The sequence below is a fragment of the Leishmania martiniquensis genome, chromosome 35 (genome assembly GCF_017916325.1).
Source record: "Leishmania martiniquensis isolate LSCM1 chromosome 35, whole genome shotgun sequence".
Lineage (NCBI taxonomy): Eukaryota > Euglenozoa > Kinetoplastea > Trypanosomatida > Trypanosomatidae > Leishmania > Leishmania martiniquensis.
This window is the reverse complement of record NC_090170.1, coordinates 811658-837216: the sequence shown is the minus strand read 5'-3', so window position 1 is coordinate 837216 and position 25559 is coordinate 811658. Positions and strand designations below refer to the sequence as shown.

Here is a 25559-nt window from a genome sequence, read left to right as displayed (position 1 = left end):
CGTGCCCCCCCCTCCCCCCAGGCCCTAATGAGTAGGGCTTATGCGCCCTCAAGCCTCATAGTTGAGGGCCCACCCCTCTGAAAAGCCAAGCGGCACCTCTTTCCGCCAACCCCGGGCGACCTGCGGTGACCCTGGGCCAAGCGCCCACAGCGCGGGGGTACGCTAGGGCAATCTACCGCTAGAGCTGCTGACAGTCAGGTTTTGGGCGGTGCGGCACCAAAGCGGCCCGCGACGGCGTACGCGCTTATGGGCCACCCACTTCGGGAGGATGGTGTGGGCGCCACTCGGCCATGCCCTTTCCGGCTCTCGGCACCTGCTGGCGTGGGTTGCCTGGGGCCGGCCGGTGAGGCCTGGGGCGCGCGCCGCTGGGCCAGGGCTGCGCGCCCGCCCCGCGCCACCGCCGCGGCGCCCGGGCCGGCCGAAACAGGCCGCCGCGCGACGCCGAACGAGCCCCCCCGGCTACCCAGCCCCCTCGCCCCCAAGCCCCGGGTCGCGCGAGAAGCATTCCCCTGGAAGTAGCGGGGTCGGCATTAACTCGGTTGTCGAAGCGCACTCGCACTGGCCAAGTGCGGCTGAATCGCGCAGAGGCCAGAGAGGCCAGAAAAGAGATCCGTCGTAGATGTGGCGCGGGGAGGTGTCCTCCTCCAGTTGAAGCACGTGTGCAACGATGTGCGGGTGGCGCTGACACCAAACCCGCATGGCCACCCCAAGGAGCGAGGAGAGCACGACATGCGGCTCACTCAGTTCATACTCAGCCTCGGCGGAACGCAGGCCGGAGGACCCGTCGGAAGCGTCCGAGAAGCCGGCCTCGGAAGGGTAAAGAAGGTGCACGGTGCAGTGCCGTTGATGCCATTTTGTCTGCGCTGCAGCGAGTGCCTCGGCATCCGAGCCAGTGGCGCCATCTTCCACCTCTGGGTATGGCGCATTCTGGCACGCCAGCACGGTTTGGACGAGAAAGACCCACTGAAACCACTCGCAGCCAACGACGAAAGAGGTGCTGCGGGTGTCGAAGCCGCTGCTGCGCGTGCCGCCGTTGCGCGCCTCTAGATCGATGATAAGGGGTGACGTTGACGCCCCTGCTCCGTCCCCGCCGCTTCCACACTGAATCACGAGGGAGAAGGGTGGTATGCCGACTGGCCCGGTAGTAGCCCGGTGCACCGACCATCGTGCCACGACGGAGGAGGGCTCCTTGGCGCTGTCGTCATCGCGCAGCACATGCGCGGGCGTGGCCATTCCCTCATCGCCCTCGTTCTCGGCTTCGCTGCAGAGTCGCTGGTACACGGCTGCGTATTTGCTGTAGCACACCTGCTCAGCCAGGTGACGTACCTGTGTTAGAGTCGCAAGCCACGCAGGGGTCTCGTGAGCTTCAGTTCCAGTCGCTGCATGCACGTTCTCACTCTCTGTCGCCTCAACGCTGGTGTCCTCGAACCACTCGTTGATCGCCCGCTGCACTCTGTCAACGACGGTGCGATGTTCGTCAGCCAACCCGCGATGCTGGCACGCCCTGTCGAGGATAGAGATGACCATGGTGGTCCACTCCTGGCTCAGCCACGAAACAGCCGGGGCGTCAAGCGTGGGCCCTTCACCCACCTCGAAGTTCCTTGTGCACGAGTCCTGCGGGCTCAGCTCCCTCGCTGTGGTGACGGACCTCACACTAGCCCGCCACCGAAGGCGATTGGGCAAGTTTCGGTCCGCGCAAACACTTGCACCACCGCGCCTCAGTTCCGGCGCGAGAGGACGCCCGTGAATGTCGTCCTTCAGGGCACCACTGGCTTGCTCCCTGGCGCACTCGCAAAGACGCGGATTGGTCAAAAGCACCTTCAGCACCGCAAGCATCTCTGCCATCTCGATGGCGGAGAACCGTTTGCGCACCTCCTCCGTCGCGAACTGCAGCTTGGCATCGTCCAGCGCAGCGGTGGGGCTGGCGCCATTGAGTACCGGCCAACGCGACGGAACAGAGGGCTTCAGAGCGGGCATGATGCACGCTTGTGGGAAACAGCGGAGGTGGAGAGCAGATCCAGACACATGTGCCCCAACAAAAACGGCACTGGCGAGTGAACAGCAAACGCAACAGTCAGAGCTTCATGCAGTTGCGGCAGAGAGGGGGGAGAACGTGTGGAGGAGGGGGAAGGTGGAAACAGCAACGCACGAAGCGGGCTCCCTGCGCGGAAAACGGACAGCAAAAAAAAGGGTCGATGATGGTGCGGCGCACTGTGCGGTGTAGCAGGAGCGTGTGCATGTGCTTGTATGGGCCGAACGAGCACACGGCGCGCCAACCATAAACCGTACGTGCGCCAGATCGATAGCAAGAGCGGCCTCACAGGAGGAGCGCGCTCAGCAGCCTTTCGAGTCGTACTAGGTCCTCCTAGATGGCCGCAAGTAACAATGTAAAGAAAAAAGGAGGGGGGCTGCCACTCTCTCACGCCGCACGGTTTGGAGGAGGGCAGAGCGCAGGCAGACGATGAATAGGGAGCAGCAAGAGCCGTTATTGAAGAGAGGAGATCAAAATGCTGAAATGAGAAGGAGCAGTGCCACCAAGTTGGCGATGCAGCTCTGATAGCCACCGCTTTTGCTAGCTCAAGTGCGTGTTGCTCGCTACCGCCTCTTTAATGTCACTGTGCGAAAGCGGTCACAGACGTGGCAATCACGGCGTGTCAGTAGTAAGTGCTTGAGGTGAATGGGGTGTGTAATTGGTTGGAAGGGAGCCAACTGCCAGCAAAAATCCCCCCGAAACGAAAAACAGAGAAGAAAATCGGCGATGCAGTGGCATGATGGATATTTGGGGAGGGAAGTGTGCACATCTTGGGCGGAGAAGAACGAGGGAAAGAGGCGAGAAGCGTTCAGCAGCACCCTAGCCTCGTGGATCATGCCCATCGGTGTTGCAGCTTTGCTGACTGTGCGCTTCCAGAGGTGGCAAGGGGTTAGTTTTTTTTGTTCGCTTATTCTTTAGCGTAGAGCAGCGCCCATCAAACGGCATCACACCTCCGTAGTACCCCCCCACACACACACACAGAGCACACATAGGCGGCAACTCGACAGAGCGCTGTCCTCTTTTTTTTCGCGGCAAGTGGTCGACAGTGAGAGAAAGAGAGAGCGCCTGCGCACGCGCTCAAACGATATGTGTTTGTGTGTGTGACACACGGCCCTCAGTCTACATACAATGCCTTATTGATCTGCTCGTCAAATGCATCGGTCGGCAGCACCAGCTCGTACCGCGCCAGAGTGCACCTCACATCCTGCGCTTCCTCTGCCTTGCTGCGAGCGCGACGCCACTCGCTGCCCGGCAACTTCTGCGCAAGTGAGCGTTCGAAGTCCACAAAGTGAAGAGGGGCCGCGGTGGTGCCCAAGCGGTGCTGACTTGGCAACATGGTGCTGCTGGGAAAAGAGGGTGTCGTCTTTGCCCCCGACGTCTGAAGGGGCGGCGCTGTTGCCAAGGGAGAAGCTAAGGCCGAGGGAGCGATGAGCTGCTGTGGTGGCGGAGGTGCTGTGGTAGAGGCAGCGAGGGCGCCAAACACGCTGCGATCGCTGACCCCACTTCCCCGACTCTCCGACAGAGCTGCAAAGGGCGATGCTGCAGCAAAGGTGCCGCTTCTGCCAGTGGCGGCGACAACTGGCGACCCTGTCTTGACGTCGGCTGCCGGGATGCTGTTCTCCGTGTAATCAGACGCCTCCTCTCCTCCTTGCTCCCGCTCCTCCACCTCCTCGTCTCCGCCGGAAGAGTCGCTGGGGCTGAGCTCCTTCTCTACCTCGCCCTCCTCCTCGTCGGTCTCTTCTCCTCCCTGAGTCTCCTCGTCGTATTCTTCGTGCTGCTCCTCCCCCTCTTCCCAGTCACCTTCATCGAACTCAAACTCCCCCTCGCCAAGCGGGCACGCATCCGTACCGTGGAACCCTAGCGACCCTGCGCCACCGTCAACTTCGGGGGAGTGATCCATCGCCACACAAGTTCACCCCGCATGTGCCTTGGCTCGCCGGCAGTCAAGCAACGGGGATGGGCAGATCGATGCACAGCTGGCTTCCATTCCTGGGGCAACGAAAGAAATTGTTGTGGGTGTGAGTGCGTGTGTTCCAGTCTGAGGCATTGTGTAGTCGAAGACAACGGCGCGGTGTGCCAGCGTATAAGAGAAGGATGATGAAGAGATAGAGAAGGGGCATGCACAAAGGAAATAGTGAGGGGGCGCACGCGAGTGCGTCGCGAAAAAGCAGTCGAAGGCTCGAACCACTTTCGTCTGATGGAGCTGCGGAAAAGAAGCTGACAGGGGAGCAGACATCCTTCTTGTGACGTGCTGAACACGCTTAGTGGTACACGGACCTCCAGCCTCAATCTCGTCGGACTCGAAGAAGCGTGCCTGTGCTGCCGGGGAGGGAATCCGCCCCGCCGCCACCTGCACCGTTTCTTCCCGTACCTTCTCAGCTGGCACCCAGAGCCCGGAGGGTAGCAGCCAAGTGAGAGGCACTCGCACCACGATAAGGAGCGTCGTGCTAGAAAGGCGTGGAAGAGTCGGCATTGGAGGAGGGCGTAATGGACACACGGCAAGCGCTCCACGGCTATACATGTCACCTCACACCCTCTTTTTCTCCGCCCTTGCATGACTAAGCCACGTGCCCCACCCCTGTTCTGCACCCCACGCGAGGGAGAAGAAAAAAGGCGTGCGGGTGGCCCTGCAGCGCAGTGACCCGTCCCAATCGGCAGAGGCTTTATATCAGCATTCAGCGGAGCGCACTTAAGGGCGTCGACACAGGCGTACAGGGTGAGTACGAGAGCACATCACCCCCTCTTCCAGAATCAGCCGCTTGTGTGTGTGTGCGGGTGAAAGCGTGCGCGATACTTGGCAGTGAAAATGTTACCCATAAACGATCCGCCCCCACCCCCTCGGCCTGCAGTCGATAGAATGGGGCGAAGGGGCGAGCAGAGAGCCCACTAAGGGTTCTCTACGTGTGTATCGGGCAGAAGAGACGCGACATCCAGCAACACAACTCGTAAGGCAACAAAACACCCAGACACCTACATAGAGAGAGAGATGCGCACGTACATCGCTCCTCCGCCCAGTGAACACACCAACAGGTCACAGAGAGGACTGACACAAAAAGTGCCGACAAGAAAAGCTGAAGCAAAGCACATGCCAAAGAAAAGGCAGCAGAGTCGTGTGCAGCGCGCGGCAGCGACTGCTGCCGCGGCAACGTTCGATTCCCTCTACGAAGAGAGAGAGAAAGCAAAGAGATGCTCACATGCGTACACATGCCAACGGCCGTTTCGCACAGAGAGAAAACGCGCTGTGTGTGTCATCGGCGCCCTTTCGTGTCGCGGTGTTTCAAGATCATCACCTGTCCCCTCTTTTTCCTCCTCACATAAGGACACAGCACCCCGCGTTTGTCTGCTTCGCTTGGCTGTAAAATGTCTTGCTGGCCATGCCAAGGTCCTCGCTCTGCGCCACCAAGTCGTCGATTTTCTGTCCCCGCTCGATGATCTGATCGATTGCGTTGTACATGATGACTTTTGTGTCCTCGATGTCCCGCTTGATACGCAGGATCTTGTCCACCTCTTCTGGCTTCTGGTACTTCTCGAGAGTCTCACCAAGGAAAGGCCAGTGCAGAAACTCATCCGCCTTGCCCCCCACGGAGTCGTACTTACCGCGGAACGTCTGCTGGAACTGCGGCACCAGCTCCGTCAAGAGCGTGAAGGCAACACGCGCGTTATACTCGATGTCGCTCACCGCTATGGCGACGAGGCCGTCCAAAGTCGCGTACGCATACACAACATTTCCGTTTTCTGTGATCTGCGTCTTGGCGCCAAGGGCGACCCGCTTCGCCACTGTTCGGGAGAGAAACACAATGAACTCGCGCGCAGAACTTCGCTGAAAGAAGCCGAAGGAGCTGACATCGACGGCGCTACAGCAGATGATAGGGTCCTTCTCGACACCCTGCTGGAAGGGCTTCAGAATCAGTAAGCCATAGAGCTTCATGACGCAGCGGAGAACGCCAGCCGAATAGGAACGCCCACTAAATGAGACAATAAAACAAGCACGAACGCAACGCAGAGGATGTGTGTGCGTGTGGTCTTGGTGCTACAGAAACAACGAGCTGCCGACCAACAAGATCGGGTGTTGTGGCAAGTAGACATAAGCGTCCGCCGTAGAGGACAGAAGACCAGGAGGGAGAAACAGAGAGAGAGAAAGGGACGATGAAAACCACGAAATTGGCCGTCAAAGGCGACGGAGGTCATCGTCAGTTGAGAGGGAGGAGTGACTGTGTGCGTCGGATTGTCTTAGCGCAGCGAGTCGTGCTTGATGGTCCTCCTTTCCTCGCTGCCATTCACTGTCGCCGTCAACTCCCCCCCCTATACATACATACAGGCGCATCCAAACTCCGGGGTGATGGAGCGACACCCCTCGCAACCGTGCAGAGGGCATCTCTGCAGTACCTTGCAGGGATGCGTGAGTGACGTCTTCCGAAGTGTTTATGCTCCGAGACGGCCGGGTTATTCCCTCCGTATTTTCTCGTCGTTGACTGTGGGTGTGCTGTTGTCTCTCTGGCTGGAAGAGGAAAGGCGCTGAGAGGATGGAGAAGGACGTGCGCACCGCTTCAGATGGAAGTGTGGCTCGCGTACGCCTTGCTTCGCGCCACCGGTTCTTAGCACGTTGACGCCTTCGCACTACCGTCATGTGCTCAGTGGATTGGTGAACGACTGCACCCATGGCGGCCTGCGCAGCTTCTCTCCATCGCAGCAGTAAGAAGCCGTGTGTGCTGTTCTCCATGGAGGGCACGCCAGCACGCTTATTCGAATTCGGACAGCGCCGCACGCTTGGAGCACGAAGCACCCTCCGCCCCATGGATTCCGTTTGCTGACATGAGGACTGCTGACGCATTGCGGAGTCCGATAAACTCTGTTGGCACCGTTTTCAGCTTGTGTAGCCGGTGTGTGTGCTGCTGCCAGATCGCGGGGTGGGGAAAGTCACAGCTGAGGCGGCTCGTTAGCCCGCGCTGGGAGGGGGGAGGGAAGGAGGATGCCCATCAGTGGAGTGGTCCTGTGGGCACATGAGCGCGTTTCCCACGTGGGGCCCCGTCACGTTTCACTATAGTGCGATTTCAGCGGGAAAAGGTCGCGCGCGCTCCACTACCCTTGCCCTCCCCTCGACCGCGCACGTCCACGGCACCCCGTTGCCCTGCTCGCGTACGCATGCCTCGCTACACCCACTGTCGATGATCGCCCTGGCGTCAAGTCGACGTATCCGCTACAGCATCACTGCTCTGAGGAAGGAAAGTGGAAGAGAGGGGGGAGGGAGGCGCTCTCAGAGGCCGGCAAAAGTGTACGGTATTTTTCATTTTCTTTTCCTCTGCGTGTGTGTCTCTCACTCATTGAGACAAGGCGCCTATGCGCACATCCGCGTCCGCACCTCTGCCCCTCGTGCCGCTTTGCCATCAGCTCTTCCTCACCAGCGTTGGCGTTGCGAAGGCCTTGCCCCCTCCCATCAGGCCAGTGCTGGGAGGCTGTGTTGCCTTCGTCATGTGATGAATGCCGCGACGAGCGCTAGCGTCCTGTGTCGGCGTGACCTTGTGAAGCACCTCGTCGATTCCTTTCGTATCGCTAGCGTTCTCGCCTTCCAACGCGGGTGTCTGACTCGCTGCAGACCCCTGTCGATGTCGCCATTCGAGCGACGCGTGGATGTGCTTTCAAGATGGCGTGCATGTTAGCAATGGCAGAAGCACGTGCACCCGGTAAACTCTCTATTGCCTCACGAGAAAGGCCGCTGCGTGTCTGCTGCGACGAAGAGGATGGGGGTGAGGGAGAAGCAGCAAAGGCGAAGTGGCCCACGTCCGATGTAGGGAAGAGCAGCAGCATAAAGACGTTGCGTAGAAACGGAAGATTGCCGGAGGACAGAAATCATGGTGAGGGGAGGGGAGGTGGGCACCAGAAAGAAAAATGCACCACCGTACGTTGGGTGTCCTAACCGTCTGCTGTAGCCCTCCCCCCACCGACCAGCCGAGTCATTGCGGTGACGGTCATGAGCTCGCGGCGTATTCACCTCTTGGCACACCGATGCTTGAGCAGTCACGCTTTGTTGTGGGCGATGTTTTTTGCGTGCTCCGCTCAAACAATAAGAAAGGCAAAGATGAGAGTGAGAGCGGTGTATGCACCCCACCACCCACCCATAAGCGTGGACAGGCGCCCGTCCATCCGACTTCTTCTTTCCTCTACGTGCGGCGGCAGACCGAAGCGCCTGCGAGAGTAAAACATCAGCACCCCATCATCACGTCACCATCACCTCCCCCTCGGCTTCCAACAAATACGGCGCGCTGGGGAAGGAGACGCGTGCATGGCCATCAACGGAAACATAAAGCACAGTCTCCATCAACCATAACAAAGAGTGAGGAAGAATAAGACGTAAACGAAAGAAAAGTGCGGAAAAAGAGCGGCGTCGCAGACTCAAGACGGCGACCCGATACGAGATGAGGCGCCGTTTGTTTGCTTGCTTGTTCTTCGAGTTGACTTCGGCGTCCCTCTGCTTCTTTTTTCTCTCTCCCGTCTCGAGAAGCCGTACCCGCGGGCGGTCGTCAAACCAGGAGACGACTCGCGTCGGTGGGCAGGACAGGGCTGGCGCTGTGTCGAAGAGACTGGAGGCCCGTCATCCCACTTGCACCAGCTTCACTTGGAAAAGTTTCAACCATTCCGAAAATGTGACCATCCGTCTGCTGCACCTTTTTTTTTCGGTATTCGCTATGTTGCCGTGCTGTGAGCCGCCATGCTTGAGCCGTAAGCCTCCGCTGTGCGCCTTAGACATTGCACTAACGCGCACGACAAACGGCGGCGTCGGGTCTCCCGGTTCCTCGACCTAGCTACGGTGCGACAGAGACACAGGTACACTGTGGCTGTAGGCATCTATTATTGCTGACCTGTTCGTGGTAAATAGGGCAGGAGTAGAAGGGATGCCTTTCTCCCTCGTTGCCACAACTCCTTCGCTCGCTCGCCCTTCCTCTCTCGCTCTTCGCATGTCGCCGCCGCTCACCTGTGAGCGCCACCAACGCGAGATGGGCAGCAAGTCATAACGACGGCGGCTCACACAAAGATGAGTCGAGAAGAACGTACGCGCCAAAAGAGAAACTGCATGTTACGAAGAGACGCTACCGGCGGTCGCAGAGGCGATCCCAACGTCGGCACCCTCTACTTCCTCGCGGGACTGCGCTCCTGCACAAAGGGGGGGGGGAGATAGCAGCGATGCTCACTTAGCGTACGACGCCCGCGCCGACCCGCTGACTCCCGTCACAGGGCTGGGGTACCAGGTTGTCTGAGGGGCAGCGGTCACAAAGCCAGGCGCGACGCCATACCTCATACTCCGCGCGCGCGCTTGCTCCATCGTGAGCAACTCCACCTGCTTCTTCAAGATGTCAAGCTCACTCGGCACTTGCGGCTCCGGGTACCGCAACTGGGCCTCCGCATCGAGTCTGTAACCGGCAATAGGTGATGAAATCCTTGGCGCTGCAGCTGCAGACAGAGTGGGCGAAGCATTGGCCAACTGCTGCGAGATTATTTGTAGTTGCCGCTGCTGCTCCACCTCCAGTTGATCTATCTGAGCGCACAGGAAGGCACGGTACTTTAATGCTTCTTCGAGGGCTTCTTGTGCCGTGGCTGCAGCACGATCGGCCATGCGGTCTGTCTTGTTCAGCAGTGCCATCTGTTTGCGGTACTCGCACTCGCGCGTGAGGGTCCGGATTTCGTGTTGCAGACGTTCCAGACGAAGCTCCTCGCGTAGGCGCAGGATTCCAAATTCGTTCATCACGCGCGCTTGCTCGTCGGACTCGGCGGAGTGCAGCGTGCTGGAAACAGCAGAAAAGGAGGAAACGCGCTGGGTCCTCGTGGCGTTACTGCCAATGTCAACCGCTGCCCCGGCGTTGCTGTCATGGGACACGTGCATCGGAGAACGCGGCTTTCCCTCCTGCTGGGCAATGCTAACGCGTTTCGACGACGATCCAGCTCCGCTAAGGGCTGCCAGCTCTTTCGGTAGCGACTGCATAGCGGTTGCGTCCCTCGGCGCGCGCGTCGCTCCCGTCATGCTGCGCCGCGTGCTGCCGCTGCGAGGTGTCGCCGCGCCTTGCGACAGGCGCTGCCGCGCGTTGTCGGCCCGCTCCGAGCGACGGCGCAGCGACGGCGCGACAGACGCAGTCGTATTGTCGAACAGACTGCCCAAAGAGCCTTTTCGTTGCAAAGGGGCCATCAGCATGGAGCCGCCGCCGCTGCACAAGTCAGTGGTGTCGCCGGCTATGGAGTTGCTGTCTTCGTCGAACTCTCCAGAGGTGCAGCTATCCGCATTAAACTCGTCCTCCTCATCACCGCCACGCATGTGCCGTGAGGAGGAGTGCAGCGACTGGGCAGCGCTGGAGCGTGCGCGGCTGCCTATGTGGTAGAAGAGGTAGCTGATAGGATCCACCGGCTTTTTCGCGAAGAGCAACGGCAACAGAGCGGCTACCACCACGTATCCTGGGGACGCCGCCGGAATGTCCTTGAGGAGGCTCACCTGCGTCGGGTCGTCCGGGCGCACGACTGGGTAGCCGTCGGCAGAGTACGTTACGTTGTGCGTGGCGTCTTCGCCGAAGCTGCGCGCTTCCAGACGAGCCCACAGGAAGTCCTCCGGGTCGTCCGGCTGAGCAGTGATGAGCAGCTCCGCCAAGCGCGTCACCACCGCGCGACCGACATCGCTCAGTAGCGCATTGCCTGTCAGGCGCTCCACCACCGTATCACCCAGCGATGCGAAATGCGTCGTTGAGCTCGTTTCCTTGTTTTCCTGCGGGAGGGCGGTACCCGCTGCAGCGGCGACCGCCGTGGTCGCCGTGGCCCCCTCCTCTTCGTCTGCTGTCGTGCCTCCCGTTTGTAAGGAGCGCGCGGACGCGGTGCTCGACAGCAGCCGTGCGTGCAGGTAGTCGATAATGTACTGTTCCGGATCCTTAGGGCGATGTTCCAAGGTGAGGCTGGATAGCTGCAGCAGGAGGGAGCGAAAGCGTTCGCACGGGTCCTCACTTGTGGTCTGCGAAGCTGACGCGGCACTAGTCGTTATCACGTCGGTAGGGGTCCGCAGCGAGGCCCCGAGGGACAAACCCGCAGACCCCATGCTCAGGTTCGCAGCGGCAGCCAATGCGACACCAGCACCCACGTCAGCCAGGAAGTTCGCCACCTCGCCAGCAGACTCCTCCATCGCCTCGACCGGGCGTGCGGCTTCCATGGTTTCAGCATTGACCGTAGTGATGCTGCCGTCATGCTCGATGACCTCTGCGGTCGGGTTGAGCTGCACGTGCGCGTCACTGTGAGTACTTGGTGCCTCGGACGGGCGCCGCAGGGAGGAGGCACGGCACGAAGGATTGGTGCTGGTGGGGGAGGGTTTGAGGGCCGAGCGTGCACTTGTGGTGTTGCTCTCCGCGCCAACCGGCAATGCCTCGGAGTTACCACCCATCGCAGTAGAGACGGAGTTGTCGAAGCGCAGCTTCTTCACGCCAGTCGCCTGCTGATGCTGCATGTCCAGTTCGCTGTGCGACATCGTAATCGAGCTACAATACGGGCAAGCAAGAAAGCGTCTGATAATAATACGGATAATAAAAGCCACAAGAAGAGATGAGACGCCGCGGAACTTGAGTGCCGTGAAGCTGCGCTGGTCTTCTGTGCCTTCGCCTTTACCGCCGAGTAGAGAGACTTTTCGTGGGTCCCACGCGCGTGTGTGCGTGTATAGCAACGTACGCTTAGATGGCCAGGCGAGGGAGGGCAAATCGCACTGAAATGTGCACGCGTTTGATGTTTGTACGTGTATAACAGAGAAAAGAGAAGCGAAGAAGCCACTCGAGTGCAGAAGTTTGATGGACAATGCCCTTCTGAGTTGGGGGGCTCGCGGTCGCAGAGCGTTTGTGTGTGTGTGTGTGTGCTGTTGCTGTTGTACGTTACCCCCACCCCCACAACCCGCCGGCTCGAAGAGAGAGAAAGAAGGAGGTGCAGAGGGAGGGGTACAGAGAGAGGGGGGGAGAGCCCACTGTTCAACGCTTTCTGCTGCCGTTTTTGTTCTCTCTCTGTAGGTGTGTGTGTATGTGAGAGAGAGGGGAGAATTTCTCTGGGAGCGATGCTGACGAGCATAGGCTCCTGTCTAGCACCCTATGTTTTTCTTTTTCTTTTCGTGCGAGTCGCCCAGGTGCAGCTAATGGGCCTCCTTTGATTCACCAGCAGCGATGGACACACATATACACACATGCACAGACGCATCAACGGATGGTGCGGCCAGCGTGCAACACCAAGAGAGAAAAAGGGCAGCGTCCATCACACACAATATCGAGACACGGTTGCAGTGGAGTCTCATCAGCCCAGGCCCATCAATCACCCCATCCACATCACCTTCGTCGCGGTAATTTCTCGAACTGGACGCGGGTCTCGTGCAGCGCCGGCATGCCCATCACCGTTTTCCGGTCGGCGGTGGAGCTGCACATGAGGGGCTGAACATTACCTCTTCGCGGCCCCGCAATGCCTGCAAAATAGTCTCACGGGGGCCGTCTGCGGAGTGACGCTTCCCCCACCCGGCCACCGCCGCTGCGCTCACAATAGGCGAATGCAACGGGTACGCGAGAAGGGCACTGCCGGAAAGGAGAGAGGCGCTGAAGACCAACTGCGGGGGGGGGGGGGTAACACGTATCAAAATCGATGGGCGTGGAGGGGTTTCTGCCCCACGTGTTGCCGTCAACTGACACTCCTCCACCTGATGCGCCAGGCCATCCTTCGGGGGGAAGCCACTGCCCGGCAGAAGAATCCTGCGCACAGCGCACACACTACAGGTCGCAACATGATACGTCGCTCCATGTAACTTGAATCGGCGTCATGCTTCGTGACAACTGCGCGAGCGCTGCCCCCCGCTTCAGCCTACGTTGCCCAATGGCTGGCCGTCACACTAGCGTCCCTTATGTCCGCGGGCTGCTCTCGTCGCGTCTATGCCACCATTGGCAGTGCGCCGCGCAACAGCAGCGCGCTTCCCCGTGTACTTTGAGCATCGGCTCGTATGCCGGCCCTCGTGGTTGTGCAGATCATCTCAAAATATCACCCGCGCGAGGGTTACGGTGAGTTGGTGGTGGGGCGCTTGGATGAGATTATCGTTTTCAGTGATGGACAGGGAGATGAGCGGCAGCTCCACAACTGCGTCATTGGAGATGTGCACCCCGTCGAGCAGGACTCCCGAGAGCACTGAGGGCGTGCTGCCACCGTTGGGTGGTGCTGCCCCACAGCTGCAGCCCAGCCCCCATCCAAGGCGGTAAAAGAAGCACGAGACAGTAGCCGAGAAGAGCAGCGCATGTACTTGCCCCGCCTCGCCGGCTCTCGTCCGCATGACACATCTGCTACACCTCTACGCCAACATCCTTGCCCTCCCCCTCCCCACAGCGCAAAAGCCCCGTCTCTGTCACTGACGCAGGTGTGCCAGTCACGCTGCTCAGTACGACGGACGCTACAGCGCCTACATCGTCGCTAAAGCCGGCGCCACCGAGTATGATGGGTAACCCAAGGTCGCTCGGCACCGCGAGGAAGTGGTAGCGAGTCGTTCCGGACCCGGGGCTTCCACGTCAGTGGAAGAGCGGGCAGGAGGCACCGACTCTATTGAGGCACGAGTTCATGATGGGTCAGTCGAAAGGCTGCTACGATACTTAACAGCGGATTAACCACCAGAGGGGGTGCAGGGATACCTGAGACGCCGCATGCTCTGCTTCCTGTAGCGGAGAAGACTACAAAGAGCTAACGCCATCGGCGCCGGTGAAGTCTGCCGGTCTCCGCATTGCCGCCTTCAATGAGCCCGCATCGGCGGCGAAGAGCGTCGCGGCCGCTAATTGTGGCGTCGCGCATGGGCCTCCTGTACGAGAAACGAGCATGACGCGGCAGCGGCCGTGAGAGGGATCCCTTTCCGACATGAGGTAGGCGCAGCATCGGGCAGAAGCCGTGAAGCTATCTGTGGGCTTCGCAGAAAGAAGTTCAGGAGGCCGCGGCAGCGATTGCTGGTGTTGCTCAAGCGCTGAATGCCGTACTGCCAATGTTAGACGTGCACGCGCAGCAGTAGCCGGCGCTCGAGTATCATGGCAACAGCTGTTGTCGGCTCCTTGCAGAGACATTGCCAGTGAGGCGCCGGCGAGTCACCCGTGCTCTCTTCTCCAGTCTCCACCGCCCGACGGCAGCCCGTATACAGCCTCCATCGCTGCGCGGGGCATGCGCAGCCCGTCGGTGTAGATGAGGAGCACGACAGTTCCATAGGTGTCCATTGGCACTCGAAATGAGGGTGAGGCACCTTGCATAACCATACCAGACGACTCTACAAGGAAGACCTTTGAGGCGCCCTGGCATGCCGCTGGTGGGAAGGAGTGGCCACTCCCGTAGCATAGCTCGCTGCCGAGCTATTGCGCGCCCTTGACACCAAGCTCCGCACACGGCAGCTAAGCCCTGCTACCCAGGACGCCTGTCTTCACCATGGTCAACTACTCCGCGGGAAAGAAGTCGCTGCTATCCGTCACTAAGTTGATCATGTACTGCAAGCACTTCCCCCGACATCCTCCACGGCGTCTGTGGAGGTCGAACTGCCGGCGTGATAGGGGATGCCTCGGGTGCAGATGTCGGCCACGAGATGGCTGACCCGTGTACGCCAAGGCTACGCCGCTGCCCTCACGCTTCAAGCGAGACGGTGCAACTCCACTGTTGCAGAGTGAGGGCCTCTGTTCCAGCCACTGAGCAGGAGCTGCGAACGACTCCTCAAGCGTGATGAGGTACGCCACGCCACCGGGGGCGCACAGAGGCGCCTGCCTTCCTCAATACGTTGATGTCATCCAGACTCCAGTACTGTTCGCCGCCCTGTGAAGGGTGAACTCGCTGCGCTGCACTGGCGCCTCCACCGCAACCGCTAAAAGAAAAAGAAGGCGGCGGCGCTGGCTCGCGGGGCGCCCATCGGAGCGCAGAGAACGGAATTCCCCCCCTTTGCTACGCCACTCAGCACGTACTGCGTTGTCGGCAGGCCACGTGCCTTGGTGAAACGCGAGCCACGAGAAAGGGGACGCAAAAGGAGGTGCGGCTTTTCGTCGCCGCAAACGGGAGAGAAGTGGGCGAATATGCCTTGCCGAGAACGGCCCTCCGTTCATGATCAGCGCAGCATCTCTGCAGGGCTCATAGCGGTGCTCATGTGTTTGTTCACGACTGCAACAGACGTGCGCGCGAGTCACTTGCCGACGAAAAGGGCGAAAGAAAAAAAGGCGTGACACCACACGAGAGGTGCCCTTAGACACACAGACACACACACACACACACCTTCCTCTGTAGGGCGAGCGGAAGTAAACGGACAGGCAGCCGATAAGTCTGTGTGTGCGAGAGAGAAAGCCCCTGGGAGCTCTCACAGTAATGGCGATGCGATGAAGGCACCACCGCAAGAGTGCGGCTTCAAATGGAGTGGTGGGGGAGCGTGTGTGCAGGGAAGAGGAGAAGAGGAGAGGGCGAGAGAGGAAGTGGAGCATAAGCGGATGGAGGAGAGAAGGTGAGACGCTGCTCCAGCACGCAAGACGGTCATACTCCAAGACACGTGCACTCGGCACCGCAGCACAGCACGGATGTGTGAAGTGAAAAGCGAACGCGAGGCCGTTTCTGTAGGTTCGCAACCGAGAAGAGCACCAGCGAGCAGCAGGGAAAAATCACAGCCAGGGCAAAGGGGCAGGAGACGGCAACTACACAGATTCACTCTTGCCGCTGCTTCTCTACGCTCTCCCCGTGTTCGCACCGACAAGCAGTAAGGATTCCCGTACATCTCGCATAGCAACAAGGTCGCACAGACCCATAAAAACACTTGGTCATCCCTGGTGAAGTGCATGTGCGTATGTGCGTGTGCGTGTGCGTGTGAGCGTGTGCATGTAAACCTGCTCCTTGACCGTGGGCCAGGGGTGCCGCGGCGGGCGGGCGTGCGAGTCCATCTAAGTTCCGTTACACCTCCCCTTCCCCCACGTACGAGCACACTAAGCCACCTATGAGAGCAGCTGGAGAGAGTGAAATGGCTGAGGCAGCATTCCCAGAGATGCGAGCGTCACGGAGCGGGACAAGGAGAGAGAGAGAGAGCTCACACCTCGCACACGAGAGGGGAGGCGGCTATGCCAATTGGAAGTCTTCCTTTCTTCATCCGCGTCCACGCCCCTACTCACTAACGCACGCCAGGAAGCGAATCAAAGGATGATCGCCCCGCACGGCACCCTTCGGCACACCGAAGGAGGAATACGCAGCTAGGAAGGTCGAAGGAAGGGCCAAGTCGGGGCGTTGATGAGCTGCCTGAAGGGCGAACGCGCATCCACTAGGCACAGCAATAAACAGCCTGCCGCACGAGCAATCCCAAGCCACCTCCGCGAGGTGGCATAGAGGCACGCACCCATCACCATCAGAGGAGCGCATAGGGTGCAGCAGCGAGTCCAGTTTGCTTCACCGCAGACGGCCCACATGCCGGTTTTCGACGGCGGATACGTCTGTGACAGGCACCGCAGACTACGATCTCGACACTGTGTCTGGCGGCTTTCCCACATTCCCCCATGAAGTAACAGGAGGCGGTGTAAGCGCTGCCGCTTCACCGCTGTCGATCACATTTGCCGCAACGCGCTCGGCAGCTTGTCCAGCTGAGGCTCCGTTTTGTTGCGTGGGCGTGGGTGGCAGTACGGAGCCAGGCTGGAACAAGTCCGAGTAACCAGGTGCAAAAGACGCCGACGCGGTAGTCCCAAACAGGTCCACTCCCGACCTCTCCAAATTGACCCCGTCAAATAAGCTGATCATTGTCCTTCCCACTCGCTCCCGCTGTTCCTGGAGCGGTGCCGATGACCCCTCTGCACGGCGGGTCAAGACCGCCGAAGTGCATGGTCGTGCTACGAGCACACCGGCGCCAAGCGTGGCTGCTTCAGCGCCGAGCGTTGACCCCGCTTCGGCGCCCGCGCGGCAGCCGTTCAGATCGGTTCTGCCCTCAGCCGGGGCCTGACACGCGAACAATCCCTCTTTTTCACGCAGAACTTCTGTGAGTGGGAAGAGGTCTGTCTGCGCTTGGAGAATGGCCGACAGTGGTGCCTGCCGCAGCTCCTTTTGCCGATGCACGCGCTGGTAGTACAGTGCCAAATGCTGCAGGAGGTGCGCTAGCGTCAAGGGGATTGCCTCGTCGTTGATGCACACAGTGTGCTCGCGGTAAAAGCGATCTCGGGCGGTGCAGAACTGGCAGAGAAACACAACCGACTTCGGTTCGAAAAAGCACGCAGAGCGGCGCTGGCAGGCCCCACACTGTACCTCCGCGCGGAGGATTTGGATGCTCTCCTCGGGTAACGTTGCCATCATGGGCGTTGCGTCTTTCTCCCGCGACTCCCAGCACGTACCTTCCTCCGCTTGAGCGGCGGCTGAAAGACCCTGCACCACTCCTGCGCCAGCCTCTGCACGACGTAGCTCTAGCCGTTGCTCTTCCGTCGTCGAAGCCCACCGCCGCCGAGCCGTCAAAATGCTCTGAATGAGGGTGGCTGGCACCTGATCGCCAGCCACCAATGCCTCCAGCTCTTTATCCGGCAACCGGTATAGCAGTGGATGCTCCGCTTTGAAGAGAATGGCACGAATCTGCTGTGTGAGAGCGTCCAGACGACGTCGGGCGCACGTGTAGCACGCCATACAAAGATACCCATGCACCGGGCGCTGAAAGAAGTGCGAGAACATCTCGATCTCCGACTCTTCAATCATCATCAGCCCCTTGTCCTTGTGCACAACCACCGACTTGCGGCGCACGCGGGCTTCCTTGTGCAGCACCGCGTGCTGAATCTTGTAAAGCGTGTTTCGCACCTCGAGTGGGCCGACCATGTCGGGGTCCATCACAGCAAGGTCCGTTGTGTGGCTCTCCATAGGGCCACCGCGCGTAGCTGAGGAGCTTACGGGAAGCCTGCTGGCAGAGAGCGGGACTTGGATACTCGACTTGGAAGTGTCATCAGTGGCGCGCTTACCTCGGTCACCACAGTCGTGGTGCTGGTCATCTGGCTCATCATGCTCACGCCGCGAACGGCGCACCACGTGGTACGGGGAGGACGACGCGGCACGCTTGTCCTGCGAAGATGCCGCCTTCCTTCGCCGGTACTTCTTCGGCGCCATCTCGGTGCGCCCGCCTGACGGTGCCACAGAAACATCAGAGGAGGAATCATTGCTGCTGTCGCTGTCATATGCTGCCCTTGGCGCTGTAGAGGATGATTGGCGGCTACGCTGCTGGAAGACAAGCATGCGTTGGTGCTGCTTCATGCGCTCGTCTGAGAGCTCGGCATCCGCAAGTTCCTCGCGCACTGCCGCCTCCAGCACTGCCCGTGACGGTAAGTTTATCACAGAGTACGTGTCGTACACCGCCTCTTCATCCTCGCGTACTTCACCGCCTCTTCCGCAAACGCAACAGAGGTACTTTTCTTCCAGCTCATCCAGGTGGAGCTGCACCGCCCGCTCGTGTGCTTCGCGGGTGTGTCGGTCAAACTGCGCCTTCTGCTCTCTAACCTTCTCTGAGACGTCATCGACAAACTGTTTCTGGAAGGTCACAACGGAGGAGAGGTGGTGGCGAAACCACTCAGCGATGCGAGTGCCAAAGGCAGCCATCCTGCGTTTCCACACAACCCATGAAGTCCAGAGGAGGTACTAATGCACGCATGAAGACACCGTGATGCATATTTTCGGTTGCGTGTGTGTGTGTGTGTAAGTGTTGTTTTTTAGCACGCGCCAGCGCAAGAAGAGTTGACCAAGACAACGAAACATGGGAGGTGAAGCGCGCAACTGAGAGAGGAGAGAAGAGGAATCGCATCACACATTCGCGAGTGATACACACTACCAAGGTTGCATGCCTCACCCGTACTGTCCCTCCCCCTTTCACTCGCCTCTGTGCGGTGAAAGCGCACGGAAGCGCCACCATCATGGGCATCAAATCTGTTTTTGCTCCCAGCGTGTCCAGTCGCTGCCGCGCACCACACAAGCCCAGCGCCCCCCCCGCTCCTCCGCTCGGCTTCTCACCCGCACATCTCGCGTGGTGCGAAGCAGGTGGAGACATGCGTCAGAGCGCTCCCGATGCCGTCGTCCAAACACAGACTCGGCCCCATAATCTACCCCGCCCACTTCGCACGGTGCCCCACAGCCACTCGTACTACGCAAGCCGTCACGCAATGCGCTCCTCCAGGGTGGCTCAGGCTCCCCACACTCGCGGACGGCAAGAGCCGGATGTGATGCGCTTCAGTCGCGCGGGCGCCTCTGCCCGCCATGGAAACGGAGCCAGTGCGCTCACGGCCGCATGTCGCTCTGCCACAACCAACCAACCCCACCACCGCCACCACCACACACGCACACAAACGAACCGCCTCCCCGACACTAGTAGCAGTGCATTGCTTGGGCCTCCGCATACCGTAGGCAAGCGGCTCGGCCTCCCACACCAGAGGGGAAGGGGGAGGGGGTTCCACCTTGGCAGCGATAGAGGAGGCTGCTCGGCCGTCTTCCGCAGAGAGGGAGGAGGAGGAGGAGGAGAGGAGAAAGCGAAGTGTAGAGCACACGTTGGAGACGAGCTCCGCGTACCGACGGATGAGAGGAGTAGATGGGGAAGGAAAAGGAAAAGCAGCAGCAGATGACAGCAGAAGCGCAGCTGTGTGGGTTGCTGGAAGAGAAGCGCGTACGCACAGGGGCGCTCGAATCGATGCATACACTTTTTTTTCATGTATCCATGGGTGCTCAATCGTTGCATGCTGCTTCTCCGTGTGTCTGCGTTGAAAGATATGCTCGCAGGAGAGAGGAGTGGAGGAAAGGAGGAGGGGTAAGACGGAATCGCCAGACATCTGAGCTTTTTTCCCCTCCCCCTCGTGAAACGTTCTGTTGTTGTGGAGCATGAAAACAAACGCGACTGCCGCCCATCAAAGAAGGCAATAGCCGCGGGGGATAGCGGAGAATGAGGGAGGGGGTGGAGGTCGGGGGAAGAGTAATGGAGGGGCCTCGAGAACAAATGGAGGAGAGGGTCGAAGCCGTGAGGTTCAGTCACAGAGAACGCAACGCGCTCTGCTGCCCCAAGACGATTGGGCGAGTTGATTTATGTGCTCTCGACCGTAAGGAGGGCGGAGGCGAAGCAGAGCTGAGTCTTGCGGAGGGTAAGGGCAGGCAGAGCAGGGAAAAGGCAGCGAGGCACGTGAGAAGCTCCTCACCCGGACCCTCCTCATGAGCTATACGCGACCACTCAATCCAAAAGTCTCCCCCATCGTCAAAGCCACCCTCCACCACGAACTCCGTCCCTATGCGTTCCAGAGCGCCATGCTGAGGCCAACCACAAGCAATGCGCTAAACGTTTGCCGTTCCAACAGCTGCTTAAACCGGCGCGCAAGTGAGCCACGGCAGGCTTTGCGTTCACTTCAGTTTCTGTAATCTGTGATATGTTAGCGCTCTGTTCTTTTTCTACCGCCCTCCTCACCTCAGGTGCACTTCGTCACTGCCCTCCGTTCACCTTACCCACCCTCTTCCACTTTTCCGCGCTTCGCCGCAGTCTGCAGAGACCTCAGCCAAGGGCACTGCGCAACGTTCGAGAGAGAGCACCGGGTGACGTGTGTGAAATTGATGGGCGGGTGGGGGGAGGGGGGAGAGGATCGAGCTGGAAGGAGAGAAGGCAGCAACAGGGCGGTGAACGGGTGAATCAGAAAACGGAATGACGCGGAAGGGGCGGCTATGCCACGGAAATGCCACAGTGTGCAATGACGGCCATCATTCCTCTTTTCCTAGCCGCGGCATATCGGCTGCCGCCATCGCACTCAAGACACGATGCAGGAGCATTACCTCGTCCATGAGATAAGGGCACTGCAGGCGCTTTATCAAAGGTATTAGAACGTTGGTTGGCAGCGCCGGCGATGTATGCTCCGTCGCGTGTGGGGGCGCCACCGCCCCCTCGCCCTCCTTCGCCTCTGTTCCAGTCTCCAGGACATCCGGCCTGTGTGTGACGGCCTCATCGCGGACCTCTCCACGCGTGAGTAGTAAGCCGCGGCCACGAAGAAAAGACACAAACGCAAGTCGGTCAGCAGCTCCGTAGGTCGCGTCAGGGAGGCAGCCCGTGAAGATACCCGAGAGGCCGTTCCATGGCACCTCCTTCCCTGCAGCCATCGCAGCCGAGTTTTTCGCGACCTCAGAGATGGAAGTAGTGAGGGAGTGCAGCACTGTGAAGCACGACACCGCGTTCCACCACGCTTCTACCTGGCCTTGACACACCCCAAGCGCCTGCTCGTCATGTGATCCCTTCTCGCTTCCCACGATGCTGCCGATGTTGTCTCCCTCGTCAAGCGAAGACTCACCGACCATACGCAGCGACGACGATGACTGAGGCACTGACTTGGTAGATTCCTGCTCGAGATAGCTCAGGAACAGGAGAAAAAAGCAGAGGCAGACCCCGCATGTCCACACCCGAGCGCGCCACAGTGCAGTGATGGCCACCGCCGTGAGCTGAGCCGCTGGCCGCACGTACTGGCGTACGTCATCTAGCGCAGCACGTGTTAGGCAAGCGTGAAACCATTCAGTCGGCGGAGATGCTGGTGCGTCAGCACCTTCGTCAATTTCTCTCCTTGCTGCTGCCGCTGCCGCCACTACGTCCGCAACACCTATGTGCGGATCAGCTAAAGCGTACGTGAGCGGAACACTCAGCGAAAGCGCTGACGATACGATGGTGGTGATGCCCATTGTGTCGCTGGCACCCTCCCAAGGATCTCCATCGGCGCGCTCACTGAACAAGGAATGCAGCGCGCTCGCGAGACGCCAACGAAGGGGCAAAAAAGAAAGGGCCAAGAAGGACTGCGCCGTCGGCGACGCCAGTGCTGTCGGCTGCAGTAGACAACGCACTAGGCAGAGGAAGGAGCGCAGAGCTTTCGAGTGCGAGTGAGGAGGTGCAGTAGCTGAGCTGTAGGTGCGCAGCTGCGAGGAGGTGTGCGGTGGCTGGTCTGTGGCAGGTATGCTGTCGCTGAAGCGGCTCAGAGCGCACCACAAGAGCGGCGGACCCGCATTCTTCCACGAAACGCCGACCCAGACAGGCACAACCTGAAACGACGACGGATACACTTCCCCAGCGGAAACCTCATCCAGCGAGGCCTGCGCGGCCCACAATGCCAAGGCGAGATCCGGTGCGCTGCCGCACGTGTCTGTTCGCTTGGCTCCCTCTTTTCCGATCACCCCGCCACGGGCCTCTGTCTCTTCCATCCAAGCAGAGAGCAAGTCGACGTGCAGTACACCACAGTACTCGTTCACGAGGGCCACAGCACGGGCCACGAGTGGATGCACATCCGACTCCTCGACCTCGCCGCTCGCCCCGCTCATCTCTCGCGCAATCGCGACGGTAGCGTCGAGCTGGGCGAGAAGGGCGTACAATACGGGTAAGTAAGCGGAGGAGCGCAGCCCCAGCCATCGTGCCACAGACGGCCCGTGACGGAAGTGCAGAGGCACCGCTTCATCGGAAGAGCTGCCAACACCATTGCTGGGGGTACCGCCAAGGGCGCCTACTAGGCCATCACGACACCTCGCCGGCAGGTCATCGGCGCCGCCAAAGCCGAAGAAGTACCTCGGCGGCAGTGAAACGCATCTGCCGCAGAGCTGCGCTGCCTCGGAGGCGCACCAGGCAGACCATAACGATAGCAACGCGTCCGTGTTGATGGAGGCAAAGAAGGCCCGGCGATCGCTCGAGCATAGGATAGGAAACGCCTGCTGCGTCAACGCCTTGCGGTTCTTGTCCCAGTTATTCAAGCGACACATGGCGCCGCGCCACCCCGAGACGTTGGTAACGTACAACGAAGTCAACGAGAGTACATCGGCGCCGTCACTCCACATAAAAGAGACCACCGCCTGATACACCCCCAGCCACAGCGCCGCCTCCTCAGCGCCGCGCAGTGAGGAAGGCAGCTCCACTAGCGCCGGGGAAGGCAGCGGGGATAAGGGAGAAGAAGCTTGTCCGGACGTAGGAGCAGCCTCCACATGATTGTCGGCGCTTCTGTGACGGCGACCGTCATGGCAGCATTTCTCCCGAATGTCGGGGAGGCAAAGCTCATTCATCTGTCGAAGGCTATCCCCGCAGTCCCCAAGAACCAACTCTACTTGCACCCTCTTTGCGCGTATGGTGGCGCACATCTTCTCCAAGAAGAGGCGCAGCAGCGACGCGAGAGATGGCAGCAGGGGCGGGGTTGGGGAAGCCTGTGGCGCTTCCGCCGATGAGGCAGTGGCCATGACACTGCCTGCCGAGATGCTGGAAAACGTCGTTTGGCCTGGCGACACGCATATGAACGCCGTCGCCTGCGCATAGTATTCAAGCACCCGCACACACTCGCAGACAACGCTGTCGAGGTCCACGATCAGCACCGTCAGCTTGTTCAAGACGCTATCGGAGGAAAGCACGTCGAATGGGTACGCAGCAGTGGCGGTGGGGACGCCAATGCCCTTTGGGAGGCCTGGAAAGTCACCTGTCACGCTCTCAGGTGCCACGACCGACGAGCGGAGCAGCTCCGCCGTCTCTAGCACGAGAGATCTCCTCGAAGATGCATGCATGGCCTCTGTAGAGAGAAGGCGAGGGCGGTGCTCTGACTTGGGCGTTACCACAAGATGCACAGCGGGAAGGCCGTACGGGTAAAAGCAGGCGCAGTCAGGATTCTTGCAAGGGGAAACCACATGACAAGTGAAGCACCGCCTACATGGGCAAAGAGGGGCGAAAAGGACACGGGTAGCCCCTCAAAAATAAAAGCGAAATACATTGTCGGCCCAGCCACAGAGCGGCGAGCAGAAGCGGAAAGAGTAAGGGAAAGGGGCGGAAGCAGCACAAGAGTGCAGCGGCGCAGAGAGGGAAAGAGAGGGGGAAGGCGCATGAGGCAACGGAGCCGCCGAAGAGAGGAAGCGTCCTCCAAGCTGCGACCTAGACACAAGGGAAGCAAGGCGCGCGTCGCCATGACGCTGCCCGCTTACCGAAGAGCGAGAGAGCTCTGGTGTGTTTGTCCGGCATGGAAAGCCTCCTGTTTCCTCCTGCACGCGCCTGGGCGACCTCGGTTCGTGTAGAGGTAGAATTCACGGAGACCTCGTAGGAGGGCGGGGAGGGGGAGGAAAGACTTCTCGCTTTTTTAGCGACATCCACCGTCCCAGCTGACTCAGAGAGCATCGTTCCCAGTCTCTCTTCACCTCCCCCCCGCCCCCCTCGCGTTCCGTCTTGTGTTTGCCAGACTCCTTTTACGCGGACTCCAGCAGTACCAGAATCTGAAACGTTCGCTACATCAAGGCGCAGAAACGAATCAGCCGAGTGGCCAAGCGAGAAGAGTTTACCTCTCCCCTCCCTCGAAAAAAAAAAAGAAGAAAAGGGTGAGGCGTGTCAGCGAAGGCTCTCCACCTCCCCTGCTCAACGTTTTGAATGGTGTGTGGTGGGTTCAGTCGTATTGGGCGGACGTCTGGCATCACGGCGATAATGACGGCATCGTCGGGAGGAAGAGGGAGGGAGGGGAACGTATGAGTTCTGTGTGTGCACGTGATAAAAAAAAACGCGTGTTCGTAATGCATCCTTCTGCATCCGTGGGGGCGGGAGGGGGAGGCTTTACGAGGGCCAGATGAATGGAAGTACCGGAGGAAGGATGGAAGGGGAGTTGGAAATCAGTGAGGACGCTCCCAGAGATATCGGGGGTGAGGGGGAAGACAGAAAACGCAATCTGGCGCTCTGGTAGAGGGCAGCATCCACAAACGGCATCACGTCATTCGCTGAAGCGACCCACTCACACATCCACACACCCATCCCACCCAAACATAAACAGACAGACACACCTGCATGTGCACCGTATCAGCTAATGTAGAGTCGAGAGGCACCAGCAAGCCAACACGCAGGCGCGCACTACAGCACCAAAAGAAACCAGAACGAAGAAAGGGGTTGTGGGGGGGGGGGGAAGGGAGGGGAAACGTTGTCAAGGTAGCCCTACGTGCAAAAAAAAAAATGAAGCACTCAAAAGCATTGTGTGCCGCGGGACGACGGTGGAGCAAAGCGGCACGAAAAGTGTTCGCGAAGGAAAGCGAGAAAGAGAAGGGTTGCCGCGGCAGAAAAAAAGATGGAGATGGATGTAAAGGGGAGGAAGGAGGTGCGAAAGCGAAACAGCGTTGTCCAAGAGGAAGGGAAAACGGGAGGGGAGGTGGGGGGAGCGATGATAATGGTCGGTGGAAACGTAGTGATACGGGGCATCAGGCAGCCGAGCACGTTGAGCGAAAATCGGCATCAAAAGAGGAAAACGATGGTGCGAGAGCGAGTCAAGGAAGGAGACGCTGACACGAACAGGTCAAAAAAGAGAAAAAGAAGAGTGATTCACTTCGCAGAATGCACGACGCTCTTCTCTCTCGCTCTCTCTGCTGTTCTTGTGAGATGTATCCGTTCGCGTTGCAGAGCATGCTTTGGCTTGGTTCTCATATGAATGCGTATCACCTTTTCCGTTCATTATGTGTGCACGCGTGCTCCCTTGTGTCGTGGCTTTTTATTCGTGCCGGCAACTCTGCAACCCTCTCTCTTGCTCTTTCTCACCCTCTCTATCTCTTACAC

General features: G+C 59.5%; 6 protein-coding genes across 6 annotated transcripts; all 6 read right to left on the bottom strand.

The window, feature by feature from the left end:
• Nucleotides 1-459: 459 nt before the first annotated feature.
• Nucleotides 460-1977, bottom strand: LSCM1_00969 (uncharacterized protein; the record flags this gene model as incomplete). The annotated part of the gene is made up of 1 exon (XM_067318595.1): nt 460-1977. The coding sequence occupies one exon, from the start codon at nt 1975-1977 to the stop codon at nt 460-462; it is 1518 nt and encodes a 505-aa protein (XP_067174700.1).
• Nucleotides 1978-3146: 1169 nt separating this feature from the next.
• On the bottom strand, nt 3147-3932 carry LSCM1_00968 (uncharacterized protein; the record flags this gene model as incomplete). Its single annotated transcript, XM_067318594.1, has 1 exon — nt 3147-3932. One exon carries the CDS (start codon nt 3930-3932, stop codon nt 3147-3149), a length of 786 nt encoding a protein of 261 aa, XP_067174699.1.
• A 1410-nt stretch (nt 3933-5342) lies between these two features.
• LSCM1_00967 (uncharacterized protein) lies at nt 5343-5960 on the bottom strand (the record flags this gene model as incomplete). The annotated part of the gene is made up of 1 exon (XM_067318593.1): nt 5343-5960. The coding sequence occupies one exon, from the start codon at nt 5958-5960 to the stop codon at nt 5343-5345; it is 618 nt and encodes a 205-aa protein (XP_067174698.1).
• A 3255-nt stretch (nt 5961-9215) lies between these two features.
• Nucleotides 9216-11522, bottom strand: LSCM1_00966 (uncharacterized protein; the record flags this gene model as incomplete). Its single annotated transcript, XM_067318592.1, has 1 exon — nt 9216-11522. One exon carries the CDS (start codon nt 11520-11522, stop codon nt 9216-9218), a length of 2307 nt encoding a protein of 768 aa, XP_067174697.1.
• Nucleotides 11523-16504: 4982 nt separating this feature from the next.
• On the bottom strand, nt 16505-18610 carry LSCM1_00965 (uncharacterized protein; the record flags this gene model as incomplete). Its single annotated transcript, XM_067318591.1, has 1 exon — nt 16505-18610. The coding sequence occupies one exon, from the start codon at nt 18608-18610 to the stop codon at nt 16505-16507; it is 2106 nt and encodes a 701-aa protein (XP_067174696.1).
• Nucleotides 18611-20737: 2127 nt separating this feature from the next.
• LSCM1_00964 (uncharacterized protein) lies at nt 20738-23548 on the bottom strand (the record flags this gene model as incomplete). Its single annotated transcript, XM_067318590.1, has 1 exon — nt 20738-23548. The coding sequence occupies one exon, from the start codon at nt 23546-23548 to the stop codon at nt 20738-20740; it is 2811 nt and encodes a 936-aa protein (XP_067174695.1).
• Between the last annotated feature and the right edge of the window lie 2011 nt (nt 23549-25559).